The sequence below is a fragment of the Lodderomyces beijingensis genome, assembly GCF_963989305.1.
Source record: "Lodderomyces beijingensis strain CBS 14171 genome assembly, chromosome: 2".
NCBI lineage: Eukaryota > Fungi > Ascomycota > Pichiomycetes > Serinales > Debaryomycetaceae > Lodderomyces > Lodderomyces beijingensis.
The window spans coordinates 844039-870500 of NC_089971.1; the positions used below are offsets into that span (position 1 = coordinate 844039).

Consider the following 26462-nt stretch of genomic DNA (forward strand, 5'->3'; position numbering starts at 1 on the left):
ACCCACATCTGATGCGCTTTACTCTCGCCAACTAGAACCATTCAGAAAACACCTCATATGTAATAGACCCACTAGTGATGGACGCATTGACATTCACCCGACTACAAAATGAATATGATATACTCTATTTACTCCAAGTACGATCCAAAAATCAACATCGCCAACAACATTGGTTCAAATATCTTAATCTAACAAGTCGGAACTTGCGCAAGATTCTCAAGTTGCAAATAGATATAGACAGGCTAGACAACGGCACAAAGGTCTCCAAGTTGGGATACAAGAAACAGCAAATTCAGAAATTGGCTCGTTCAGTGGTGAAGATTTCCAAGCTGGCTTATTTCGCTTACGAGTCCATCTTGGTATTGGGGCAGTACCTAACTTTGGGGTTCGCGTTGCTTGGGAACCTAGCTGCCATTGTGCATTTGTTAGGTGAGATTCCTGGGGTTAGAGTTGGTAAATACGAGGTGGGTTATTCGTTGCTGCGACAAGCTGGCTCCACTGCTGGCGGTGTTGAAGCTGGGGCTGGAGGTGACCTTGACGATGATTTCGGCGAAGAAATTCCATTCGATGAACAAAACCACGAGTCTGAACCTGAACTTGAACATAAAGCTGAACTTGGCCTGGAAATGGGAGCTGAAGCGAGCAAAACAACCATCGCGGATCAAGTGGAGAGAACCAAAGTAGAAGACAAGAAAGCAAAGCGACGACAGTACGATACCATGAACCCGCCAACCTCGATCTCAAAGAAGGCCAAGCTGAAAAGTAGCACTAGTAGCCACGCGAGCGAAACCAAGGATAAAATGGGGTCCTCAACGTCTGCTCCCGTCAGCACGGAAAATGTCGCAGTTGTCGCACAAACATCAAGGGATGAGAACACGTCTCCTGCGTCTCTGGTGAAAAGCACCAGCGCAATGTCGATTGACGATATCTTTGGATCAAGTAAGACAAAGAACAAGAAGAAGAAAGGAAAGAAGAAAGAATTGAAAAAAGTGATGTAGAGTAAAGGACAGGGTTCGAGTGGGCTGTGTGTATCTCAGGTGTATACACAGAAGCAAATACAACGGAGCAAAACCAATTTCAGAAAGTCTTTGCCACGTTATATTCTAAATTGATGATTCCTCTTGATGAATGTTGAGTTGATGCAAAAAAGAAAAAAACCCTTCTCAGAGGTTAACTGCAAAATCAGCCCCGTTAAGTTAAAACAAATCTTCTCTAAAATCGCGTAATAATTTTTCTAAAAAACCTCAACTTTACAAACGTCCACTAGCTTTAAACAAATTGTGTGAAACAAAGATAAAAACCGTAGCCTAAAAAAAAAAAACAATAATGAAACTGCAATAATACATTGAAATGAATTTTGGAAATGCCAAAGCCTTAACTCCCCCGCCACGTCTAATTCATCATCAACGCCAGCGCGCGGTTGACAAAGAAAACTTTGTCACTCACCGTGAATTTTGATCCTGCATGTGCATGGCAGGTTGCTGTTGTTGTATTGGCGATGAAAACTGGTCCGCCGATCCAAACTGCTGGTGTGGATACAGCTGATATTCCACATACACGTACGGTTGCGACATTGCGCCCGTCATCAGGCGCAAATATTGCTGTTGCGGTTGCTGTTGCTGCTGCTGCTGCTGCTGTTGTTGCTGCTGCTGTTGTTGCTGTTGTTGCTGCTGCTGTTGTTGCTGCTGCTGTTGTTGCTGCTGCTGTTGTTGCTGCTGCTGTTGTTGTTGTTGGAATTGCAATTGGTATTGTAGCTGTAAATTTTGATATTGAGTAGGGGCGTATTGTGATGGCTGATAAGAAAATAGTTGCTGTGGCTGTTGAAAAGATTCACTTCCGGCAATTCCACCTGTCGATAATTTAGTTAATTGATCAATGTCGAGACAAAACTCGTCGTCGTAATCTTCTCTAGTGGCCATCGCTGGTTTTGGTTCATGTGCAGTAGCTATTTGATCAAACAGGTAAGGAACACTTATTGTTGTTGTTGTTGCTGTTGTTGAACGTGGCGGTGGTGGTGCAGCAGAGTTGGTTGTCGTGTAGTGCATAGGTGGAGCTGTTTGTTGTGGAAAACTTTGAACATTCATAAAGCCCAAGGGAGACCTACTCAGTTCTGACTGTGGAGTGTAAGGAGAATAAACTGATGAAGTTGAAGGGTCATAAGCTGAACAAGAAGTGACCGAGTTTGGAGTATCTGCCTGAGGAGATGAATGAGTTTGATGCTGGCGCTGATGATTATGGTTATGGTTATGATTGTAATACTGGTGGTTGTTGCTGGTTGCGGCTGCTGCGGTTGCGGCTGCGGTTCGTCGAATGTTGGCACTAGTGTGGATGTGTTTCTGATGCACCAAATTATGGTTATACAAGTGTTGTCTCTTGCGCTGTTGTTTTGCCAACTTTTTCAAATTCCTTTGCTGTTTAACTTCTTCGTACACTTTCGAGGCATATGGAAGCAATTCAGGGTCAGTGATGGCTTCATTTTTCTGAAGCTTTTTTCTTAATCTATTCTTGATTCTCAGTTTACCCTTGTAGTCGGTTGGCAAGAATTTACACTCGCCTCCTTCAACGTGGATCTCGCACCACATCTCAGCATTGGTGAAATGTTCTCCACAAAAAAAACAGTTACCGGCACTTGTAGCCCGATCTTTTGTCTTGGTCCCCTTTGGATATTCAAAATGTCTTGATTTTAAATGAGTCTTGTAAGTGTCTCTTCTTGAAAACCCACCTGTTGGATGACACTTGTGTTGGATATTGTTGTCATCAACATAGGTACTTTTTTCAAAATAAGGACATGAATAAGCTTTGTTGCTGGAATGCTTTTTCAAATGCCTGGTAAGGTAACCTTTCACGGTGAAGACAGCGTCGCATTGTGGACATGAAAAGGATTGCTTACCATCGCCAATATCAGATCCAGAATCTGCTTCTTCTTCTTCTTCTTCTTCTTCTTCTTCTTGCTCTTCATTTCCCGCTTCTCCTACTTCGACATCGTCATATGGAGATGCTTCGCTATTTGGAGAAATCGATTGGTCCTTGGTCAAAGTAGCTAGTTTTTGAGATAAGGTGGTTTCGTTTGATGAGTTGGACATTGTTGGCGACAAGTCGTGGAGATGAAACTCGGTTTCTTCTTTGAAACCAGGCTGCTGAGGTGGTGGCATGGAAGCTAGAGCCAGATCGCGGTTCCTGCTGTTGCCGGTGTCGTCTTCGGTAAATATCCATTCTAGCTCCCCTTTGGAGTTTGTGAATGGCAATAGTTTAGTTGTCAAGCCCATAGAACATGACGTTGGGAGCAATGATTGGTGTTTCCTGACCTCCTTTGTTTGTTCAGCAGCTGTGAGATTCATGGACGGGAACAAGGAACAACTACTAGCAACAACAGCTTTGCTGTTGTTGGCCAGTTTTAAATTTTCCCGTTTCAAGGTTGCTTTTCCATTCTTTCTCGAGTCTACCGGAGCACTGGGGACTATGACAAGAGTTGAAAGCGACTTGATGGCGTCTGCTACAAAGTTGTAGATAACGGCGACAAAGGACAATATGACCGATGACATTGCAACCTCGAAAAAAGTAATCCTCATAGTGCTGCCCTCATTCTTGGGTCCAAAATCCTTCATTTGGTGGTGGTACGGATGCTTATCTCGATTCAGGAGTCTATCGGGAGACCTCAGCTGAGCGTGAAATGTCATATTAACAAAGTCCGTGGTTGAGCTTGTTGAGGTGGAAATCAAACAGAATTTTTTCTTTTTTTCTTCTCGAGACAAGCCAAATTACGAGGGGGGGGCTTGCTCCAGTGATGAATATGTATGCAGCCACACACAAGCAGACCTCTACAGTGGCAATAAACGGTATGGGTATAGATTCAAAATTGGTTGTCAAATTGGTTGTCAAATTGGTTGTCAAATTGGTTGTCAAATTGGTTGTAAAAAATGTGTTGTAAAAAAGAGAAAGAAAAAAAAGAAAATTGGCAGAGAGAGAGAGCAAGGGTTGTGCTATGTGTGTTGAGTGTGTGTTGTAAGTGTGTGTTGTGTGTGTAGTGTGTGTAGTGTGTGCAGTGTGTGACCCTCTCTCCCTCTCTTCCTCTTTGGTGTCGCCCCCCCCCTTTTTATTTTTTTGTCGTTTTATTGTCTGTCAGAAAATTTTTTTTGTCGCAATTTTCTTTTTCCTTTCCTTTCCGGCTCGGCAAAAGAATCCGTCCTTTCTCAAGTTTTTGTCCCGCTGTCTCGGGTATTGTCTTTATTAGCGTCTATAATCTCTAGGTGGGGCTTAGTTCATGGGTGGATCGCATTGTGTTGCTGTATCAACATTATGTGCATGTACCAGATACGTTAGAACACTATTACTGCTACTATTCCTATTACTGCTTAGATGTCCGGGGCTGCATTTGTATTGGTTGTCAAAGTAAGGCCGGGGGAGGGGGGGGGTTAATCGATCATGCTGGCGTTCATATGGTAGCGCGGGTTTTTTCCCGTCTGTTTCTCTCTCTCGAAGTGTTATTGTGTGCAGTACGCTTTTGCGAGGATACTAATAGCGACAGACAATAGATAAAAGTGGTTGTTCCGGTTTCACGACTGTATGCCAACCAAGAGCTCCCCCAATGACAAGGAGACCGATGGTTATGATGGGAGATAGGAGAACAGACTGCGGTCAAACTCGATTTTCCGATAAAGTTTTCTAGTAAAACTATCTCCTCACCTCTGCACACTCTAAAAGCTTGCCGGGCCGAACGAGACGCGGCCCTTGAAGGTTATTTTGAAGCTAACCGGGGCCGAATCCCACCACAGTCGAGCCTGAGCTACGTGATGAAAATAGGAGAGAGAGAGGGAAAGAGGTATTTGCTCAATTGTTGTTTGAATATCTCCACCTTTCCTCCATGCAAGTAGATAATACGTACGTAATCACGGATGTAGAAAAAAACACTTTTGGTATCCGTCGGGGTACGGGTGCTTCCTCGGAGTTGCGTAAAAAAGAAAAAAAAAATATCCAGCCAAGGGACCCCGATCCCTGCCCCATAGGCTCAAGACCATGGACCCTGGTTCAACCCACGTAATGAACAGCTTCAACCATTTTACAAGTGAAACAACAAAATCAGAAAAAAAAATAAGAAAATAGAAAAGAAACCACCAGTTGTACGACGTGGTTGGAATTATAAATGTCTGAGGTATGGAAAGATCCCCCTCTGCATCACACTTCCAACCACAACCACATGCCCGTACGCATGACGACCTTTAGCGCAAACGTCTGTATGTGGCGAAAATCTCTTTGCTTGTATAATTGCCAGGACTAACAAATCGTTGACCTCATGTGAAGGAGGTTAGGGGGAGGAGGGTCTCATCATATGATCAACCTCTATGAATATATTCTACGTTTTTCCACTCCTGCTCTGTCTTAAGTGGTAACGCTCGAGTTGAAAAAAAAAAAAAAAACTGTGCAATTATTCCTGAATCATTTGAGAGAACTTGAAATGGTAAAATTGGAAACGGGGTTGGCTTTCAAGCACATCTGGCGTCGGTCAGCTGTAGAGTCAATCTAGACCTTTAAAGAACTTTGGAGGCACTTGATAAAGTTATGCTTGAATTCCAGCAAAGAAAGAAATAAAAAAAACAAACGCAAAATGTCAAGATTTCTCTCACCACACTCATGACACTTTATTCCATGTTAAGATGCGCGATTCTCTTTCCCAACTATACCCAAAAAGCTACGTCGTAGGCTGTATGGTCTTTTTCAGTGAGTAGTAGCAGGATATAGCTGGGTATAATTTGACGTCACAAGACGTCTTGCCGGATCGTCTTTTTTTTTTTCAACCCCCCTCCCCCTCAAAAATAATGAAAAAAAGAAACCTTGATCTGTGGGATGAAGGAAAAATTTTAACCGAACTTACCCTATAGCGTAGTAGTTGGTACCACATACTCAAGAGAAACCGCACCTCCCACATGGAGATCATACAGCAACTTCCCCATATACTGCCCAAAATGACATCCAGCTTGAACAGTAATAATAGTAGCAATAGTAATGGCAGCAGCAGCAGCAGCATTGTACCACAAGCCAAAGCCATAAATCTAGAGACTTTCCACCATGACACGATAGTACACCACGCAAAAGATAACCTGTACTGGTTCTACGAGAAATCAAAAGAGTCATTCCCCGGGCAAGCATTCGGGTTGGAGGTCGTGCTGGTGCTCTATCACACAAGATCGGAATTTCAAGACATTTTAATATTCAAATCGTCAACTTTTGGGAATGTTCTCGTGTTGAATGGTATAATCCAATGTACAGAAAAGGACGAGTTTGCGTATCAAGAGCTAATCACGCATATCCCAATCATGTCCCATGCTAGCCCCAAAAGAGTATTGGTGATTGGAGGCGGCGATTGCGGCGTGATTCGAGAACTAGTGAAACATGTCGAGGATCACACGGTGGAAACGATAACCATGGTTGAAATCGACGATATGGTGATTAAATTGTCGACAAAGTACCTACCGCAAATGGCCAAGTTCCACAACCACCCAAAAGTCAAGCTAGTCATTGACGACGGGTTCAAATTCCTTCGAGAAACCAGCGACAAATTCGACGTGATAATCACAGACTCGCTGGATCCCGAGGGGCCAGCTCAAGAGTTTTTCGAAGCAAACTATTTCAAACTACTTTCGAGTGCATTGAACAAAGACGGCATCGTGATTATGCAATCGTCGGAAAACATATGGTTGGAAATCGCGTATCTAAAAGAATTGAAACTGAAAGCTTCGCGAGTGTTCAACAATGTCAAATATTGCCAGTGTTACATGCCGAGCTATACCTCGGGGCAATTGGGGTTGATTGTAGCCTCCATGGATCCAAATAACGACTTGACGGTGCCCTTGCGGAGATTCGATCGTAGAAAGGAGTCAAAGTTGTTCAAATACTATAATCTGAGGGTTCATAGTTCTGCATTTATATTACCGACTTGGGCTGACGACTATATCAATGGTGAGGAATAAGGGAAATAAAGAGACCAAAAAAAATTCTATACTTTGGGATTTTTTTTTCAATGATTTCATATGATGGCATGGGAGTGAAAGTTTGTGGTGTCACTGTAAATAGCCTACAACTTGCAAAACCGACTAGAAAATGAAAAACTCTCTGCTGTGGGGGCGCTGGATGAACAAATAAATACGAAAGGTGGTCTTTTGTTGTTAAAGTGTTTTCAAATTTGTTTTGTCACGGGCATTTTACTGTTAGACAAGCCCCCAGTATATTTTTTGCACTAGTCGCTAGCAAAGGCCTAAATTGGTCAATGAGTGTAAAGTAATCGAGAGAAAGTGAGTTGTCGGGGGGAGGCAGTTATCTGGAAACTCCCAGGCAGCTCCAGCTGTTGTCATAAATGGTAGATGTCCTTTATGAGGCCCTTCTTGAGGTATACCCGTTTGGTTCTTCTCCAAGTGTGGCGTTTGCGGATTTTCGAGGTCCAACGAGTACTTGGCGGTACGGTGATTCCATTTTACATTGTTACCCTCCGGTGAGTGTAGGAAGTTGAATGGATCAGCGCCAATGTTGAATTCTCAAGGTCGAAGGGACTTTCTTGTTGAACCCCACATATGTGGGTCATTGGTCTCAGTTGTCTCACTCTCGCCCTGTGTGTTTGTTTATGTCTAGATGCGATTGTTATCAGTCTGATTCACTCTGTTTTCAATTTCTCTCTTTAAATTTTTCCATCTTCGTACCCTTTCTTGATCTTCTCCAAACGCAGCATTTTTTTATATTCATGCAGAGCTCCATCAAGGGACTGTTTTTACTATAAGGAAACATGGACGTTGTGAAGACACCTACGAAGCAACTACAGAGGCTAAATCTAACCTCGCCCGGCATCGCCAAACCGGACTTTGTCGTGAGGAAATACTCGCGCACCCTCGCCAACACCGTGCTCAGCGAGCTAACGACAAGAACCCAAAACATCGGAGAAAAGACCAACTTCAAGATTGCAGAGTTCCCACGTTTTACAAGTTCGCCTCGCATCTCCCCGCGCGTGTCGCCGGTAGGGAGAGACTCCATTGCGTTGCACTATTCTGTCCATCCTCGCTCGGCCAAGCGTCGGAAGACTGAGTCAGGGTCGTCGCCAACGGCGCCCGTGCCTTTGGAAAGCTATGAGAAACGAAAGCAAACGCAGAAACCTAGAGCCGCAGCGGCAGCAGTCACGGCAGCAGGCCTCGAGAAGCGAAACCCAAAAATCTCGGCAACATCAACCACAGCAATACCCGCGACAACAACACCCGTGCCATCGGAAAGTTGTGACAAACGAAAGCAAATCCAAATGCAAGCGCAGAAGCAGAAGCAAAACATCTCGAGAGCTTCGTCGAGGATACCCCCCTCGAGGATATCGCCCAGTAGAGGCTCACGCGACTTGCACTCGTACTTGCGCCAAACAACAGACTCGGGATCGCCCAATAAGGAGACCACGGCGCGGTCCAAGGTTTCAGTGAGCCTCACGCCCGCCCCGCTGTTGAGACCGCCTCCTGCGTTGTCCTCGTCGCGCCATGCTTCGGCTCCAGTTCCTGTCTCGTCCCCTACGCGCTACGACTCGCCTACAGTGTCGTCGTCGCAGAAGTCGCTCAAAAAGTACCTCAGGTTTAAAGAACGGTACAACTGAGAAATTATTAAAGTCAAGAAGACGGTAGCGAGCACAATGGGAAGAGAAAATGAAGGGGGAGGGGGCGTTTTGAAAAAGCTCCTATTGGATTCTATAATTATTTGAAAGTTTACCATTTAATCGACAATTTTCGTTTCTTTTATATTTATTCATTTATCATGGGTTCAAGGCTCTACGCTTTTCTCTTGAGTAGGATATACTCACTGCTCTATTGAGTCGCTCCCGCCACGGGCTGAGGGTAAGCCTATTTTGTCGACATGGCACTGCTATTCCCTTGGCCTGTGTTGCCTCTGCTTCTTTGGTGAGCCATCTTTCTCTCTCCTTCTCCCTCTCCCTCTCCCTCCCCTAGCATCTACACTCACTGGGGGGGTTACTTGACTCTCCCGTAAAGTCACTCAAAAAAAAAATCACGTGCGTATCACGTGGTTGTCACGTGGCGTGAGTATCAAATGACTGTCACGTGCTAAATATATCACGTGTGTTTCACGTGGCTACGTATCATGTGATAAACACGTGAAAGCCACGTGATACTCAAAATTTTGTCTTTTTTTTTTTGAACACTTCAACACTCCCTCCCCCCTCTGCCTTCCACTTGTTGGTCGCTCGCTTTTCTCCAGACAAAGCACAACACACTCACCACCAGAGAGAAGGTGTGCACCAACGTCAATTAAAAGTAGTGCATTTGCCCACGACGGTTGCAAAATAACCAGCTTGCAACAAGACCCCCCAACCGCTACTACCTCCCCGGTTTTAACAAGACGAAGCCAGAAGCTAGAATCATGTCTAATCCTGAGGACGACTTTGCCAGCAACATTGACGAGCAGTTGTTGTCCAGCGTTGACCCCCATGGAAAATTGAAGTTGGAGGAGATTGCTCATGCTGCTGCAGTTGTCAATAGCTCCAAACACCAGCTGACCTTGGGCCAGTTTGATCCCTCCATAGACCAGCAACTGCAACAGCAGCCAAAGACGCAGAGACAGAAGCGGAGTAGAAGGCCTAGCAAAGCCAAGCAACAGCAGGTTGAGCTTAGTGATGACGAGTTTCGAAACTTTCAATTGCAACAGCAGCAGCTGCAGCTGCAGCTGCAGCAGCACCAACAACAACATCCACATCAACAACATCATCATCACCAACTACAACAACAACAGCAGCACCAGCACCAGCATCACCACCACTTGCAGCACCAGCACCAGCAACAACACGCTCAACAACAGGCAGACCATGATTACAGTAGACAACAGCAGCACCAGCAACAGCATGCTCAACAGCAAGCGGCCGCTGCCGCGGCCGTGGCTGCTGCTGCCGCGGGCATCAACAACTACACCCACCCACACCACCAGCAGCAGCAGCAAATGCAGTCTCAACCTTCGCTTCCCGAGTTGCAAGCAAAAGTGGACATGTCCGAGTACAACATCCAGATCCCCGACCCCATCGTGGACTCTAAGCTGAGAATCTTCCCCGTGACGGAAAACACCATCACTGCCGAGGGCAACTTGATTACGCGCCCTTACCCCGAGCAAACCTTCAGCAACCGTGATGATTTGAATGAGTTTATCGCCGAGTTTGCCAGAGACAATGGCTTTGGTGTCGTGATTGCCCATTCCAACAAGAAAGCCATATATTACACGTGCGAGTTGGGCGGTCGTTATCGCCATAAAAAGACCAAGAAGATTGACGTGACAAAGCAAGTTGACGTTGGCGACGGATACATGTTGGATCCAGATACCAAGACCAAGAAGTTGAAGTGCCCCTTTTCCATGACGGCGTCGTATAAGAAGTCGACGGGGATGTGGACGTTGCGAACCACTTGTAATGAACATAATCATCCGCAATTGGACCCGTTGATGAACCACCCGATGCTTCGCAAACGCAGCGATGAGCTCAATTTGGTCATTTTGGAGTTGTACAAGTTGGGCACCAAGCCGTCTCATATCGAATCCAAGATTAGGAACCAATACCCTGATGTCTTGATTAAAAGAGAAGACATCTATAATGAGATTAGAGGATACAAGAGGAAGCTAAAGAAACAGCAATCGAGATTTGGGTTTAATAACCCGTCAAGGATTGCCAATGCTGCGTATAGGAAAAAGGCGGCTCAACAAGCGGCTGCTGCTGCTGCTGCTGCCGCCGCCGCTGCTGCTGCTGCCGGTGTCCCCGATCCAATGAATGGCGTCAATGCCAATCAATCTATCCCAGGGGTTCAGAATAACAATGACGCAGCAGACGCAGTAGCTGCCGTTGCTGCCGCCGCTAGCGCTAATGCCTTTTTGCAAAGCGACGGCCAAGACATTTCGTATGATCCGTACCAACACCAAGCTCAACAACAGCAGCAGCACAATCATCAACATCAACATCAACTCCAACATCAACATCAACATCAACAACACCAGCTTTCTCAGCCTCCATCCCATCAGCAACAACTCCAGAATCCGCAGTCACGTGGCAGCCATCACCAACAACAACAACACCAACAAACACATCAGAAACAACAGCAACAGCAACAGCAGGTGCAAGTGCAGACTACCCAACAGCAGCAACAACGCGAACAAGAAGAATTTCAACGCCAATTCGTAGCAGCGACACAAGCACAACAACATCAATTAGACGAGTCGCAGTACCAGCACTACCAGCAACATTTGCAGGACCACGGCTTGCAGAACGACGATGGCTCCGCTGCGGCTGCCATTGCCGCTGTGGCGAACGCGGCGCGCCAGCATCATTATTCCGAGAATGCCGATTTGTCGATGGACAATATCGATAGTCGCTTAGTTGGCGAGTGAACATCTCCTATTTCCCCTCTTTTTTTTGCTTTTCTTTCTTTTGAGATGAATTTGATGTGTTATAGAGCGGTCTATGCTTGCGTTCCAGTTGTATAATCAGTATTTTTGCCTTATGAAATGCAAAATATATATATATATATTAAACCTTGATGAACCTACTTCTCTAAGTTAGAGTGGTGGCGATGACGATGTACCTCACGGTGCAAATTTCACATGCTTTTCAAAATGTCGATTCCTTCGCGTCTCTCCTCGAACAACTTGGCTAATTGGGAAACTTTGCGGCCTCGAATCACCAATTTCTTAGGTGTGATCGGCGTCTTACCATTCATCGAGGCAGGTTCACTAAATTTCGAAAATGCAGCAGCTGTGGTGGCAGCGGCGGCGGCGGAGGCGGAGGTAATCTTATTGAATGATTTGCTTCTGTTGGATGGGGTGTAGTTGTCTTTATTTGATGATTGGAAAGCGGACGCAGTCGACTTGGCGGGGTTGAACCTGAGCTCGGGGCGAGGAATCACTGGCTGATCGCTTGGTGCTACTGAAGCTGTGGATTTGGTAACGTGTCCATTCTCGAAGTTATTTTTGGCGGTTTTAGTGCTTTTGTTTGAAAGGGGTGGTTTCGGTGCAGCTTGATCTTTGTCCTTGGTGGGAGAAGATTGCTCCTGCTTGTTTTTAGCAATATCATCATCTTTTGCCTCTTTCGCTTCGCTGCTTTCTTTTGAGCGGGGTTTCTTTGTGTCTTCCACGCCGCAAACCTTGGTTTCTGAGGAATCGATGATTTTATCTTCGGAGGGGGATGAGTTACTCAAGATATCCTCCGCTTCGAAAAGCACCTCTCTTTTGCGACTAGGTAAAGTGGGAGGAGGAGCCCCAGCCCCCGTCCCATGCTTGCTGCTGGATTTCTTCTTTTGCAAAACCGGTGGTCGAGTCTCCGAAGTTCTCTGAAGCGAGCTTTCTGCGTTCAACCGGGTTATCGAAGTTGAAGAACGAGATTTTCTCTCGGGCAACTTCGGCTTGGTCAAAGACGAGCTCAGGCTTCTTCTCCTGATTGTTGCTAACCGAGGCGAAGAATCGTCATTCAATATACTCAGTGATGAACCTGAATGCACACTCGATGACGATGACGATTTCGACGATTTCAAAGTCGACACGTCATCCAGCTCCACTTCCCTCGATCTCAATTTTGTGTTTTCGCTGAGCATGGACCTCGTGTTGAATGCTATACGTGACTCGTTGTCATTATTCTCGTCTTGAAAGGTAATGTCATAGCTTTCATCAAACGAATCCTCAACCATAGACGTTTCTTGATAATTGCCAAACACAATGTCTTCCACGGAGGGAAACTCAAACAGACCCCTTATTTGCTCCCAATGCTCCAAGACATTCTTGATGAATCGCAGGATAATCTGGGTGTCGCTGTTATCAGATGAAACGACTGTTTGTGAAAGACAGTGCGACATGCACTTGCCGATTGTTGACGAAGTGTGCTTAGTGACGGCTTCATTGAGGATCAATTCATGGAAGCACTCGAAAAGCTGCAATAATAGCGTATCGTAGTTTTCAGTCTGCTGGCAACATCGGTGTCTAATGTTGATTTTCTGAAAGATGCCACTGGTAAACTCAAAATTATCCTCTACAGGCAAAATGATTTCATCCATGGGGATCAATGGGTGAGGAAGCTCCAGTAAAAGCCGTTTGAACGTGGTTGATATGCTGTACAAGTCCCAGTCGTTGATCCAGATCAACTGGTTGCGCAAGAGACACTGGTATAGAATGTCAATCTTCGCCTTTTTACCAGGTTTATAAAATAACAACTCGACTTTGGAGCCATTAGAATCGATAATGTGGAAAAACTGGTATATGTGGTGGTAAAATAGTGGGTGCTTCACGGGTGAAAGCGTCACGTACGGGTTGATCGTTGGCGTCAACTTCATGGACAACTTTATACTCTCCTCCAACTGAAAGTCGTACTCGTAGACATTTAGAGACGTTTTCAACTTGGTAATGTCCAAATACTCGCTGAGCTGGCTCAAGTTGTTGCAGTGGATAACCTCTGTTTGGCCGCCCAAGCCATCCGAGTTTAATGAAAAAGTGTCCATGAGCTTGTTCAACATGACGAGGTTCTTTCTCGTGGAGTTGTAGTTGTACAACATGGAAGTGACAGACTTGATGAACCAGCTATCGTGAACAAGAAAGATTTTCACCAAGTTCCGCAAATTGTACCCACTGTTGTTATCAACCATCATGAAGTTCTTGATAAATTTCAACCCCCAGAGCCAACTTATCCTGTTCAACCCGCTTGAAAATATGACAAGAACATACGGCTTCAAGGGAAGGCACTGCATTAGCGTGGGAATAAGCTCATTATAGTCAATGACCTCCGTGGACGGTAGATACGAAGTATCAAAGATGTAAATAGGATAGTTTGTTATTGGATCACGATAGTCCGTGCCATAGAATATCCTCTCCATGGCAGAACAAAAAACCTCTAAAGTCGCTTTTCAAAAGACAATGCCAACGACGCTGCTCATCCAATTCCTCTTTCTCCTTTTTCTTTTTCAAGAAAGAAGCTTGAATCAACTAGAAAATACCCTTGATATTTTGGCACAGCTTGAAACGGAACCCTTTCCCTCGTATGGTATTTCTATATATACATTGAGCGCGTTTTTAGTGCGTGTTTCGCATGTGGTAGCGTGGGTGCTGCAGATTTGATTGCAAAGAGAGTCCCCCATGGCTCGTCTTCATTGCTGAAGGGCCTCCATTATCCTTTGATGAAAAGCTCAAGGAGGTGGGTGGGGATCCCGACAAACGGGTTAGAAATGGAATGGCTGGGGTTTCGTTTTCTCCAACTCTGGCCTTCTCTGTTCGTGCTATAAAAACAAGCAGCAGTTTTCAAATTCCAAAAGAGCTGAAGCCACTGACTCGGGTGATTGTACCAGGGCTGATTAGACCGCACACAGCTTTCTACTAAGATAAGCACATCATCGCATTGCATTGCCGAGGAGAACCATCCAGCTCTTGCACTGCTTGGTGGGATTGAACCCCCGTGATATCCGCGCCGCACCGCGTGCGTGTATGCTCATATGGTAGCGCGCGCACGTGACCGGCTACAAACCACCATCAACTCTTTCCGACTTTCATTTTGCCACTTTCTCGTCAAGTCCCCACTGTAAAAAAAAAAATTGGATTGAACGTGAACTTGACGAAAGCTGAACTAGACCATCACCGGCTTCTGTTAGTTTGATAATTGATTCTGTTCGTTTTCTTGTTTTCGTATAGCAAAATCGCTCACTTGCAGAGAATTTTAGAGGATGGCACCTGTTCAGGAACAAGCAAAAGAGCAGCATGGTGAGTCCAAGTCTTCTCTGGCAAAGGAAGTTGCAGCCAAAAAAGCGGAAAAGGAAGAAGAGTTGTCTGAAGAAGACCAGCAATTGAAGGACGAGTTGGAGCTTTTAGTGGAAAGATTGAATGAGCCGGACCAGAGCGAAGATGCCTACAACAAGTCCCTTGAAGCGTTAAAGACGTTTATCCAGGAGTCAACAACGTCAATGACTGCCGTGCCCAAGCCGTTAAAGTTCTTGAGGCCCCATTATCCCACGTTGACGGCCTTATACGACCAATGGCTGCAAAAATACCAGGCAAAGAATCCAATTGTTACAAAATTGGCTGACGTGTTGTCGGTGTTGGCCATGACCTATTCCAACGAGAACCAGAAGGATTCGTTGAAATATAGGCTATTGTCTGGCAACGATACTATAGCCGATTGGGGCCACGAGTACATCCGCCACTTGGCTTTGGAGATTGGCGACGTGTATCAGGAAAACTTGGGCGTCAATGAAGACTTGGTGGCACAAGTAGTCAAGCTCGCGTTAAAGATTGTTCCGTTTTTCTTGAAACACAACGCCGAGGCTGATGCCGTTGACTTGCTTTTGGAAATCGAGTCTATTGACAAGTTGCTGCAGTTTGTTGATGAAAACACATACGCTAGAGCATGTCTATATGTCACCAGCGTGGTCCCTTATTTGGCACCACCTGATGACTTGTCATTCTTAAACACAGCATACGCCATCTATTTAGCACATGGTCAATTGACCCAAGCACTAACTATAGCCATCAAGCTCGACGACAACCGGTTGATTCAGCAAACGTTTGACTCGACAAAGGACGATTTGATCCACAAACAATTGGGGTTCATTTTGTCACAGCAGAACAGCAGTTTCAAATTGCCCGAGGAAAATAATAATTCATCTGAAGTTCAGGAAACGATTAGCAACGTCAAATTGGCCGAGTATTTCGCATACCTCAGTAAAGAGTTGAACTTGTTGGACCCAAAAGTGCCCGAAGATATCTACAAGTCCCACTTGGAAAACTCCAAATTTGGATTGGGCACTTCAGGATCTATCGACTCGGCTAAGCAAAACTTGGCAGCTGCTTTTGTCAATGCCTTTATCAACCTTGGCTTTGGCAAAGATAATCTTATCCAGACTGAGGAAGATAACAAATCGTGGATTTATAGAACCAAGGGGAAAGGCATGGTTTCCACGACTGCCTCGCTTGGATCTCTTCACCAATGGAACGTCAACGAGGGTTTGCAAGTTTTGGATAAATTTACTTACTCGGACGACCCCGAGGTCAAGGCGGGTGCTTTGTTAGGTACCGGTATCGTTTCTGCAAACGTTCACGATGATGTCGACGCTGCGCTCGCCTTGCTTCAAGAATACGTCAATGACCCAAACAAGCTTTACCAAACCTCGGCCATCACTGGGTTGGGTATCGCATTTGCCGGGTCCGCTAATGAAGAAGTCTTGAACTTGTTGCTCCCATTGGTGTCCGACTTGGACGCCTCATTAGAAGTCTCGTGTCTTGCAGCATTGGCATTGGGCCATGCCTTTGTCGGGTCCTGTCATGGCGACATTACTTCCACAATTTTGCAAACGTTATTGGAAAGAGACTTTACTCAGTTGACCAACAAATTCATCAAGTTCATGGCCTTGGGCTTGGGTCTCTTGTACATGGGCAAAACGGAACAAGTTGAGGATGTTTTGGAAACCATTGACGCCATTGAACACTCGATAAGCAAGACGTTGAAAGTGTTGGTGAATATCTGTGCTTACGCGGGAACAGGAAACGTTTTGCAAATACAAGCCTTGTTGCAGATGTGCTCATCAAAACCAAAAAGTCAATTGGAGGAAGAAAAAAAATTGGCACAATCGGAAGAAGATCAGCAAAAGGCTGCAGCTGCAGCCAAGAATGAAGGTGACGTTGAAATGACCGACGCGGAAAAAGACGATAAGCCTGAAGGCGAAGGAGAAGGTGACCGGACCACGACCAGCAATACCACTGCCACTGGTGAAGACACTGAAGGCGATGCAAAGAATACTAATAATGATAATAATAATAACGATGATGAGGAGGATGAAGAAGATGATGAGGAGGAGATGGACGCAGACGAGGAGTTGTATCAAGGCATAGCCGTGCTAGGCTTGGCGTGTATTGCCATGGGCGAAGACATTGGTCAAGATATGTCATTGCGCCACTTTAGTCATTTGATGCACTATGGTAACTCCTTGATTCGTCGATCTGTGCCATTGGCTATGGGTTTGGTTTCAGTGTCAAACCCTCAGATGAAGGTTTTCGAAACATTATCTAGATATTCACACGACCCCGATTTGGAAGTTGCCCAAAATGCCATTTACTCGATGGGGCTCGTGGGTGCAGGTACAAACAACGCCAGGTTGGCGCAGTTATTGAGGCAGTTGGCTTCATACTATATTAAATCGTCAGACTCCTTATTTACGGTGAGAATTGCCCAAGGGTTATTACACTTGGGTAAGGGGACATTAACCTTGTCGCCATATAATTTGGAAAGGACTGTGTTATCCAAGACTTCCTTAGCTGCGTTGTTGACAGTATCAGTTGCATTGTTGGATCCAAAGGCGTTTATTTTGAACGATTCCACTACGGAAACATCCCACGAACTATTGTATTACTTGACTCCCGCGGTGAAGCCAAGAATGTTGGTGGCAGTGGATGAAAAACTAGAGCCTTTGAAAGTGAATGTACGGGTGGGCCAAGCCGTTGATGTTGTTGGCCAAGCAGGTAAACCCAAGACCATCACCGGATGGGTGACACAATCCACGCCCGTGTTGTTGAACCACGGCGAGCGCGCAGAATTAGAGAATAGCGAAGAATGGATCACTTTAAGCAACGCATTAGAAGGAATCGTGATATTTAAGAAGAACCCCGAGTTTATGGATATAGATTCATAGAGCCCCCAAATTAAACAAAACAAACCAAAAATATTAAAGAAAAAAAGACAAAAGCATTTGATTTAGTAGTTTAATGACTTTCTTTTCCCCTTTTTTACATATACGTAGCTATGTATATATATATATCATTGTTTTAAATCTATAGTAGATCACACTACTTAACTAAACTCTTGAGCTTTACCAGTCATCAAAAGCCCCACAATCAACCCAAACAATCCCAACACCGACCCAAAGATCTCCACCACCAAGATCTTGACAAACAATGCACTATCGGCAGCATCAGATATCGCAGCCGTCGAGCCGGTAATCCCAACAGCAATACCACAGATCAAATTCGAGATTCCAACAGTCAACCCGGCCCAAAACAAGCTATAGCCAGTATAAAGGTTCTCCTTCGTGTACAAGACCTCGCTACTGACACTAGTCAACTTCGCACTAAAGACAATGGCCATAATCAAGCCGTAAATAGCAACAACTTCACAGAAGATAATCGAGATTAAGTTCTTGGTGGTGATTCTCGGGGCCTTGACACCAGCGCCAAGGATCGACGTGCCCGTGATGAATATGCCCCATGCCGCTCCCACGACCGAAAACCCTATGCATGATGCTATGCCCAACGACGCCCACATGTAAGGCGACGTCGATGTCAAAAAGTCGCCAACGTTGAAGGACTCGCCGGAGCCCGTGAAGAGCATGTACCCGCCCACGGTCAATAGGGAGGCTGCTACTAGTGTTGACGTTGTATACGACATGCTATTGGAGCTCTTGCTACTGTGATGGAGGAGATGCAATTGGTGAATTGAGAAGCTGACGGGCCCAGTTTCTTGCTTTCGTGGGGCTCGATGAAATGTTGATGAAAAATGGTAAAGGTGCACGCACCTCAACAACAATATCAAGACCAACTACAACTACAACAGCAGCAACGAAAAGTCACTGAAATCTCATAGTTTTTACTGTGATTGAAGGTTGTGATGTGGCATTGCTTATGCTGATGTTTGAACCAAGTGTGCCTTTCTCGAGAGTTTGGTTTTCGCTGTTGTTTTTTGCTGTTGCTTTTGGATCACGGTGAGGATTGCTGGATGCCAAAATTGAGCTTGCCTCACGGGTTTGAGCATCATGGGGGTCAAGACACAAGGCAAGTGATGTTTCTGTGTGCTCGGCCCAACCAAATCTTTTTCTTCAACGCTGCTGCTGCTGGTTTCAGTTTTGTTCAATCAAGAGCTCGAATCGTTTGGGTATAGAAGCTTCTCAGATCTTGTTATGCCGTCCCAGATCACTTTGGTTGCAAAGTTTAAAAAAACCGAAAGACAGATGGGCTTTTAAAGAAAAGATGATCCACCATTAAAAGATGCCGAACTGGCAATAATTTTAAAAAGTACCAAAAGTTCAATTAAACAGGTTTTATCCATTTCAAACTCAAGCACGATTATGATGTTTTTACTTTTAATAATATATTGGTTTTGTCTTGTACCAACAAAGGGATACGAGAGTGACTCAGGTATGGTTTTTCCTTAAAAATAAATTTCGGTTGAATCCATTTGATGGGAATCCTGATGATGGTGTTGTGCGTGTGAAATACTGACTGTTTTGCTTTGTTTTTGCTTTAGACTTTGTTGAGGAGAATGAATTGGTTACGGGCAACATGGTGCAGCCCGTGCCTGAAGACGCATCGACGTTTGAGTCGAGTCAAGTACTAGAACAAATCCAACAATTGCCCGAGTTTAATCAGTTGATTGCTGGTTTCGAAGAGATGGAAGAATTGGAATATCAAGGCCAGCAGCAACAGAAAGAGGACAAGGAGGAAGAAAAGAAGCTTCCACCTCAATGTCGGAAACTGGAAATATACATTCACTCTTTACAAGATCTCAACAATATCATTGATTGTGAAACCATTGTTGGTGATATTATCATTAGTGAGTTCAACTACCCTATAATCACGTTGACCAAGCTCAACACTTTGAAAGGGAACCTTACCATTTTCAAGTCGCCCGAGTTGGTTCGTATTGAGAGTCCTCATTTGACCACGATAGACGGCTGGTTCAAGCTTTTTGAGTTGACCTCGTTGGCGTTGATTAGTTTCCCCAGTTTGAAAAAAGTTCAAGTCTTGTGCTGGGAGATTTTACCCATTTTGAGCAACGTTCAATTCCACAATGAAATCCAAGGCATTGAAAGTATAACCATCTCGGATACTTCCCTAACGGGGTTTTCGGGATTCTTGACGAATGAATTAAAGAGGCTCGACATTAATAATAACAGGTTTATGGACAACGTCGAGTGCAACGTCGAGACCATTTCGGAGTATTTCCATCTCAGCTCCAACAGTAAAGAGATGAAGGTAAATTTGCCGAACTTGAAAAATGTCAAGGAGATAAGTATCAAAAACGTTGATATCTTGCAATTGGAGAATTTGGAAAAAGTTGAAAACTCAATGAAGTTGCAGGATAATTACTTTAAGCTGCTCAAATTCCCCAAGTTGAAACTAGTGGGCGGCACGTTGAATCTAGCCAAAAACTCCAAACTAGTCAGTATCGATACTCCGCAATTGGAAGAAATCGCCGGCGGATTGATGATTATCAACAATGCCAAGATTTCCAAAGTCAATAGCTTCCCCAATTTGAAAATCATCGGCGGCGCGTTGGAAGTTAAAGGTGCCATTGACGATATCTCACTCAAGGAGATCAAGTTGATCAAGGGCAGTGCCATTGTCGCTAGCACGTCACCGGCGTTTGACTGTGGCAAATGGGCCAAACTGGAGATTTTACTAGTGGTTAGAGGCGGCAAGATTGAGTGCACCAATGCCAATAATGAGAAAACCACGGCCAGGACGAGAGAAAACGGAGGCAAGCAGCAAAATAACGGCGGCGGAGGCTCAGGAGGAGGGGGACAGAATGGTAGAGGTGATAAACTGGGCCTGGCTCAACTGAAGAAGAATAATAATGGGACTTCCTCGGGACTAAAACAAGCTGGAGGTAATGGTGGTGGTGGAGAAACTTCTACAAATGGCGCCTCAATGAGAATCCCCGCTTTGCAACCGTCGATTTCATTGACTCGTAATATCGTGGGCTTGATCCTAGTTGCATGGTTATGTCTTGATCAATTGTAGAAGAACCAAACTATAAAAACGATGAAAAAAAAGAAAGAATTGAAAAATTGAAAAAAAAGAGAAGACGAAGAAGAAGAAATCTTTTTTTTTTTTACATAGCTAATTAAAAGTAATAGTAATGGTGCTAGTTTGATTCATAAAGATGGTGATTTTCAATATAGCTCGCAACTGAAGGAATCACTTGATTCTTCCAACGCGGATGTAAAACTGCACGATCCTCGTTATCGTTTTCGTCATCATCGTCATCATCATCGTGGGAGCGCGCGCCTCCTATTTGTCTTCTAATGCTCGAACTGCTAATATCAGCCACGGCCCGGTTCAAGTTCGTCACCAAGAAGATATTCTTGGACCAATGACTAGGGATATCTTCATGGACGCCGCTCGAGATCTCCAGGATGTAATCCTCTTGTTTGGCAATCGTAGTCGAGTCAACCTGTCGCGTAAGACAGAACAAGTCGGTCATCTTCATGAAATGTTCCAACGACAAGGACAATTTATCGGGCAAGTAGTATTTGGGGTTCAAGATCCGGATCAAGGTGTCGAAGCCGATCAAGAAGGTGAGTTTGAAATTGGGGTGTTTCACGATGGGGAGACCCTCGGCTGCCGAGTTCAAGATTGCATCAGCGTCGATGTACTCGATGATTGAAAGCGACTTGTCGACAAATTTGGCGTGTTTCGTCAAGCCGATGGCGATGTCGACCTGAGGAAACCGTGCTGCTAGATCATCCGCCATCAAGTGGATCATATCTAGTCTGTGGCTATACATCTCGCCCGATAGATGGTTCGTCAGTTTATCGGCGTTTTGAGTCGACAAGAGAAGGAGGATGCTCTTGTTCGCCATGGGGGTGTTGTCGTAGTTGCTCTTTAACAGCTCTTCGACTAGGGTGTAGTGGCCCAAATGCGGGGGGTTGAATGATGAGTCCAAGACGCATACTCGCTGGGTGGTTGGTGTTATGAGACGACCTTGGCTGTGGTGGTGGTGTTTTGATGCCGAGTATATCACGGAAAAATCTGATTTTGAAGATATGAATTCTTGGAGAGTCTTGTTGAATCTTGACATTGGAATTGGAATTGGAACTGGGTTTGAGGTTGGGAGTATCGTTGCACAAGAAATTAGGCGGTTTTGATTGCAAATATTACATGACGCGATTTTTATTCAGTATAGCCGTGAACTCACGGAGACAGAAACAAGGGAGAGTTTTGGGGAGATTAGAGAGCCACGGGAGTGGGTGCATCACCAAAGTCTTGTACAAGTTCAACGTAGGTTTCCTATTCAGAATACCTCACAATTCATCCTTTTCCGCAGCGACTGCTTCTTCCGCCTCTGGCTTTGCTTCTGCCTCTGCCCCTGCCTCTGCCTCTGCCTCTGGCTCAACACCAGCAATCCCCACCAACTCCGTGTCAAACAACAACACGGCATTGCCCGGAATAGGCCCAACGCCACGCTCGCCATAAGCAACATTGGGATGGCACCACAACTTCCTCTTCTCCCCAACGCACATGTCCAACAATCCCTCGTCCCAGCACTGGATAACTTGTCCTTGGCCCACGCGGAAAACTAGAGGCTGGCCTCTATCATAGGAAGAGTCGAATTTCTTGCCATCTTCAAACGTACCTTTGTAATGAACACTGACTGAGTCGCCCCGCTGTGTTTTTCTTTTGCAGGTGACGGATTTGACAATGTCTAGACCGTGTTAGTTTGGCCGATACAAACTTCAATTTTTGTCCGGTGGATACGACATACCAATCTTCAATTCATCTGGAGATGGAGTTGCTGCCAAGACGCTTGAAATGAGTGCTGACGCAATTGTAAATGTTGTTGCAACTCTCATGGTTGTTGACCGACTTGTATACTACAGGTTGCAAGGGGCAAATAGAAGAAAAAAAAAAGAGTTGAACTGGTTCCTTGAGATCTATTTTTGAATACTCAAGGGGTATTTATGCGCCACTTGAGATAGGCAGTGAATGAAAAGATATATACATTGACCAACTTCAAGACAACTATTATACAAGATATTTATATATATATGTTTACAATGACAAATGTATAACACCAGTTAGAAGTCACCCTTCTTTTCATCCCAAAACTTTCAAATAATGTTACAGCATATTGAACAAAAAAAATCAAAATCAAAATCAACTCCCAAAAAAAAAAAAATCAACAATGAAAGAATGGGAAACTTCCCCACACATCAAAACAGTCAAAACAATCAAACAGTAATGAACACAAACAATCAAAATCAAATAACAAAAACCCATTCTCTGAATTAAAATTTCAAACCCCAAGTTATTAAAATACAATGTATAAGTTAGTTGGTTCAAATTTCCAAGAAAAAAATTCAGAAAATTTGGCGCCCTTCTTCAAGTTCATCTAAAACATCATCGTCGTCTTCCATTACATCCAACATTTGGTATTTGGTGACATCCCACCGGTGCCAGAATTGTTTGATATCACTTGCATCGTGTGATTCAATGTGATCTTGAAGAAATTCCTTTGATCTGATTAACCTCTGCTTGAGATTCATCAACTCCTGATCATCATTGTCGCTTCCAGAAACCAATGAGGCAGGTGTAATATATCCATGCACGTCGTCTTCGACATATGTGGTTGCATCGCAGTATCTCGCCCAAGCTTCGTCAATGGCTCCAATCAAATAATCAAAGCATCTCGCTCTAGCTTGTTTGTCGGCAACTACAATAGAAGCAGCAGCATGGCTTGAATCACAATCCTTCTGATCCTTCTCGTCCGCCTCTGCAAATTCGTCGCCATCGTCGTCATCGTCATCATCATCGCCATTACCCTTTCCACTGACATTGGCATTGGCATTGGCATTGACATTGACATTGACATTGACATGTTCGCCACCTAGTACCTTTTTCAAGGAAATGTTGCTGCCAATGGGACTTGAAACCAATTTGCAGTCTAAATTCTCAATCTCGTCGTCAGACTTCAAAATCTTGATGGCGGACTCGGACGATCTGCGTGATCCGTAAAAGACATGTTTCCTGATGGCATCGCTTCTCTGCGAGTCATTTCCATCCTCGTCATCGTCATCTTCTTCATCATCGCTATACTGGGAAAGCGCTTTAGACAATTGCGCATTACTAGTGGAAAAGGAAACTCTAGTCGAAGCCCTGCGTTTTGCTCGGATCTGGTCCGCCTTGTAACACGACTGCTCGTCATCTGAGTCATTATCCTCCGACGACGACGAATAGTAATTCTTTGTAGCAACCAAATTCTTATTCATTTGGAAATGACTCCTCTGAGCAACAGCGTCATTCTTCAACTGCTGCAAACAGACTCTCTTATTGGCGGCAGGTGCATTGTACAAAAAGTCGCACCTCCGCTTGTTGTTCTTGTTGCCATTATTCAACGAAGCAGACTTCTGGGATGCAATATCTTTTTCAAAACTGTATGGTTTGGGACATAAAGCCATCTTCTCCTTGCTAGTGAATATGTACCTATGTGTTATGAGCAGACTTCCAGTGCGTGTCGGAAAAAAGATATTTCACGACACTGAGTACGACAATAAACTGAAGCGAGAAGAAAAAAAAAAAAAAAAAAAAAACTTTTCTAAGCAACCAACAAAGGCGTCAGCAGTTTCTTTCGGGTGGCAAATCTTTTGTGGTATACCAAAGGGCAAACTAGTAGTAACAGTAGTAGAAGTTCCCCTTTATATGGTAGAATCTATTGACTTATGTATATATATATATGAGACTCCACTGATGATGTGATGTCCAGTATGTATATATATATATATATATGTTCAGATGAAAGACTCTTTCAAGTTGTTGTTGTTGTTGTTGTGAGTATGGTTGGTGTATGGTGTGTGGTGTGTGGTGTGTGTCGACTTTATACTGGCACAGTACAAAAAAAAAATGCTGTGATTTGATTGGTTGGGAGCTGGGAAGTGGCAAGTGGCAAAAGAAGAAGAGAGAGAAAGAGGGAAAAAAAGAGATTGAAAAATTTGGGAAAAAAATTGTGTGACCGATTTATTCTCCTGCTCCGCCGTCTCTCTGTCGCATGCTCTGCTGTCGTCTACAGTAAAGAGAGAGTGTGTGCGTGTAAAGTGGCGGGATAATAATAGGGGTAAGGCTGTTTTCTTTTTTTGTTGTTATGTATGTTTGGATCTTGTTGTGGTCGTGCACCGCGGCCGCATTTCTTGCTGTTTTTTTTTCTGTTGTCTGCTGCAAAGGCGGCACTTGGTAGCGTGTGGATTTCCTGTTCCCGATTGGGTTAATTTTAGCTCCTTTTTTTTTTGACTGACTGACTGATTGAGTCACCGAGTGGACACGTATCATGAAATATTCACTCATAGTGCCGCTACTGCGAACAACCATAGCTACAACAACATCGTTTTGTTACAACGCCGTTTGAACTCTGAAACTCTATTGATGATCATCACAGCTCGTGTTGTCGGAGAAAGCACGCGTCTTTCATCATCCGTCGAAAAAGCCTCTGTTCAATAACCTCTTGTCCCCCCTATTCGGAGATGCGTGTCTGGCGAACAAACCACCCCCTTTTCCATCTACGAAGCCAGTGACAGTCAAAAAAAAGACACAACTAATAATTGGCAAAACTGCAGAAGTTGCAGAATTGCAGAGAAATTGCGGCTTCATGAGTTGCGATTGCATAGCGCAATATCTCTTAATGTCCCAACTCGCCTATCCTCTCTTGTACCCCTTACCCTCACTTCTCCTACTTGTTTATCTGATCTGGATCGTATTGGCGATGGTGCAAAATCAAAAGGGATGTGTCCTTATCGCATGTCCCGTATGTCCGTTGTCGTTCCTCCCAGTCCAGTTTAGACAAGAGCAGATGCTGTCCAGGCACAGAAACGTTTTAGCCTCGCTCCCTCTTCCCACGTTGAGAGCTGAGCTTCTCTCACCCAATCTCGCTGGCACAAGGCCAATTTTGTAGTAGAGTGGTCGCGCCCTCTACAGTTATCATGGACACATTGCACTGCCCGTTTCCGGTGACCCACGAGCTGGAGCTAGAGCTGAAGAGCACGTTTTTCACATCAAGTTGCCTCAACTTCCCCTCCCCACACATATTTTTTCTATATTGCTACAACTGACGCACGGCATGAACAAAGAGCGGACATGAGGGGTGACGCCTAGAAACAGACTGGGTTGAATCCCTTTCGCTTGCCTCTGCCACCCGTGTAATTACCACATCAAGTGGTGGAAAAAGTAAAAAAAAAAAAAGAAAAAGGAAAAATTTCTAGTGAGTTTCGTACCAAATCTGATTACAAATTGCAAATTTCGCAAATAAAAAAAGAGGAAGAAAAGTATGCTGTAAGCTTGCTTTGCCGTTTCATGTGGGGGAAGTGGATCGACTGCAGAAGAGACGTTTCAGCACAGACACTTTTCAGCTGATGGGTTGAGTTGCTCATCACTGGACTCTTTGCTGAGGTTGTGGGGGTCCTTACCTCGATAGTTGAGATTGTAGTGTCAGATCTGCTACTGATAAGATTTACTCCCAAAACAACAATACTGAAGATCACGTGCAATTCTTTTCTTTTTTTCAAAAAAAATCTAATCTAATCTAAACTCCAACTAGAAAATAATCAACAACTTACAACAACCTCTCCCTGGCGTCCCCCGCACTCTCTCTGTGGCGTCACCACCATTTAAAAAACGATCCTCTCGTGTCTAGTACCAGTCTAAAACAGTCAACGAGATGAAATATATACGGGGTA

General features: G+C 44.6%; 12 protein-coding genes across 12 annotated transcripts; 6 read left to right on the forward strand and 6 right to left on the reverse strand. All coding sequences in view use genetic code 12, as the record gives it.

Annotated features, from left to right (window-relative positions):
- Positions 1-77: 77 nt before the first annotated feature.
- LODBEIA_P15160 (uncharacterized protein) lies at positions 78-998 on the forward strand (the record flags this gene model as incomplete). The annotated part of the gene is made up of 1 exon (XM_066971413.1): positions 78-998. The coding sequence occupies one exon, from the start codon at positions 78-80 to the stop codon at positions 996-998; it is 921 nt and encodes a 306-aa protein (XP_066828454.1).
- Positions 999-1442: 444 nt separating this feature from the next.
- Positions 1443-3605, reverse strand: LODBEIA_P15170 (uncharacterized protein; the record flags this gene model as incomplete). The annotated part of the gene is made up of 1 exon (XM_066971414.1): positions 1443-3605. The coding sequence occupies one exon, from the start codon at positions 3603-3605 to the stop codon at positions 1443-1445; it is 2163 nt and encodes a 720-aa protein (XP_066828455.1).
- Positions 3606-5960: 2355 nt separating this feature from the next.
- LODBEIA_P15180 (uncharacterized protein) lies at positions 5961-6965 on the forward strand (the record flags this gene model as incomplete). The annotated part of the gene is made up of 1 exon (XM_066971415.1): positions 5961-6965. The coding sequence occupies one exon, from the start codon at positions 5961-5963 to the stop codon at positions 6963-6965; it is 1005 nt and encodes a 334-aa protein (XP_066828456.1).
- Positions 6966-7771: 806 nt separating this feature from the next.
- Positions 7772-8611, forward strand: LODBEIA_P15190 (uncharacterized protein; the record flags this gene model as incomplete). Its single annotated transcript, XM_066971416.1, has 1 exon — positions 7772-8611. One exon carries the CDS (start codon positions 7772-7774, stop codon positions 8609-8611), a length of 840 nt encoding a protein of 279 aa, XP_066828457.1.
- Positions 8612-9390: 779 nt separating this feature from the next.
- Positions 9391-11391, forward strand: LODBEIA_P15200 (uncharacterized protein; the record flags this gene model as incomplete). Its single annotated transcript, XM_066971418.1, has 1 exon — positions 9391-11391. One exon carries the CDS (start codon positions 9391-9393, stop codon positions 11389-11391), a length of 2001 nt encoding a protein of 666 aa, XP_066828458.1.
- Positions 11392-11600: 209 nt separating this feature from the next.
- On the reverse strand, positions 11601-13859 carry LODBEIA_P15210 (uncharacterized protein; the record flags this gene model as incomplete). Its single annotated transcript, XM_066971419.1, has 1 exon — positions 11601-13859. One exon carries the CDS (start codon positions 13857-13859, stop codon positions 11601-11603), a length of 2259 nt encoding a protein of 752 aa, XP_066828459.1.
- Positions 13860-14699: 840 nt separating this feature from the next.
- Positions 14700-17657, forward strand: LODBEIA_P15220 (uncharacterized protein; the record flags this gene model as incomplete). Its single annotated transcript, XM_066971420.1, has 1 exon — positions 14700-17657. One exon carries the CDS (start codon positions 14700-14702, stop codon positions 17655-17657), a length of 2958 nt encoding a protein of 985 aa, XP_066828460.1.
- A 158-nt stretch (positions 17658-17815) lies between these two features.
- Positions 17816-18409, reverse strand: LODBEIA_P15230 (uncharacterized protein; the record flags this gene model as incomplete). The annotated part of the gene is made up of 1 exon (XM_066971421.1): positions 17816-18409. One exon carries the CDS (start codon positions 18407-18409, stop codon positions 17816-17818), a length of 594 nt encoding a protein of 197 aa, XP_066828461.1.
- An 890-nt stretch (positions 18410-19299) lies between these two features.
- On the forward strand, positions 19300-20760 carry LODBEIA_P15240 (uncharacterized protein; the record flags this gene model as incomplete). The annotated part of the gene is made up of 1 exon (XM_066971422.1): positions 19300-20760. The coding sequence occupies one exon, from the start codon at positions 19300-19302 to the stop codon at positions 20758-20760; it is 1461 nt and encodes a 486-aa protein (XP_066828462.1).
- A 124-nt stretch (positions 20761-20884) lies between these two features.
- LODBEIA_P15250 (uncharacterized protein) lies at positions 20885-21820 on the reverse strand (the record flags this gene model as incomplete). Its single annotated transcript, XM_066971423.1, has 1 exon — positions 20885-21820. The coding sequence occupies one exon, from the start codon at positions 21818-21820 to the stop codon at positions 20885-20887; it is 936 nt and encodes a 311-aa protein (XP_066828463.1).
- Positions 21821-22043: 223 nt separating this feature from the next.
- LODBEIA_P15260 (uncharacterized protein) lies at positions 22044-22592 on the reverse strand (the record flags this gene model as incomplete). The annotated part of the gene is made up of 2 exons (XM_066971424.1): positions 22044-22444; positions 22505-22592. 2 exons carry the CDS (start codon positions 22590-22592, stop codon positions 22044-22046), a joined length of 489 nt encoding a protein of 162 aa, XP_066828464.1.
- A 507-nt stretch (positions 22593-23099) lies between these two features.
- Positions 23100-24197, reverse strand: LODBEIA_P15270 (uncharacterized protein; the record flags this gene model as incomplete). Its single annotated transcript, XM_066971425.1, has 1 exon — positions 23100-24197. The coding sequence occupies one exon, from the start codon at positions 24195-24197 to the stop codon at positions 23100-23102; it is 1098 nt and encodes a 365-aa protein (XP_066828465.1).
- Positions 24198-26462: the final 2265 nt, after the last annotated feature.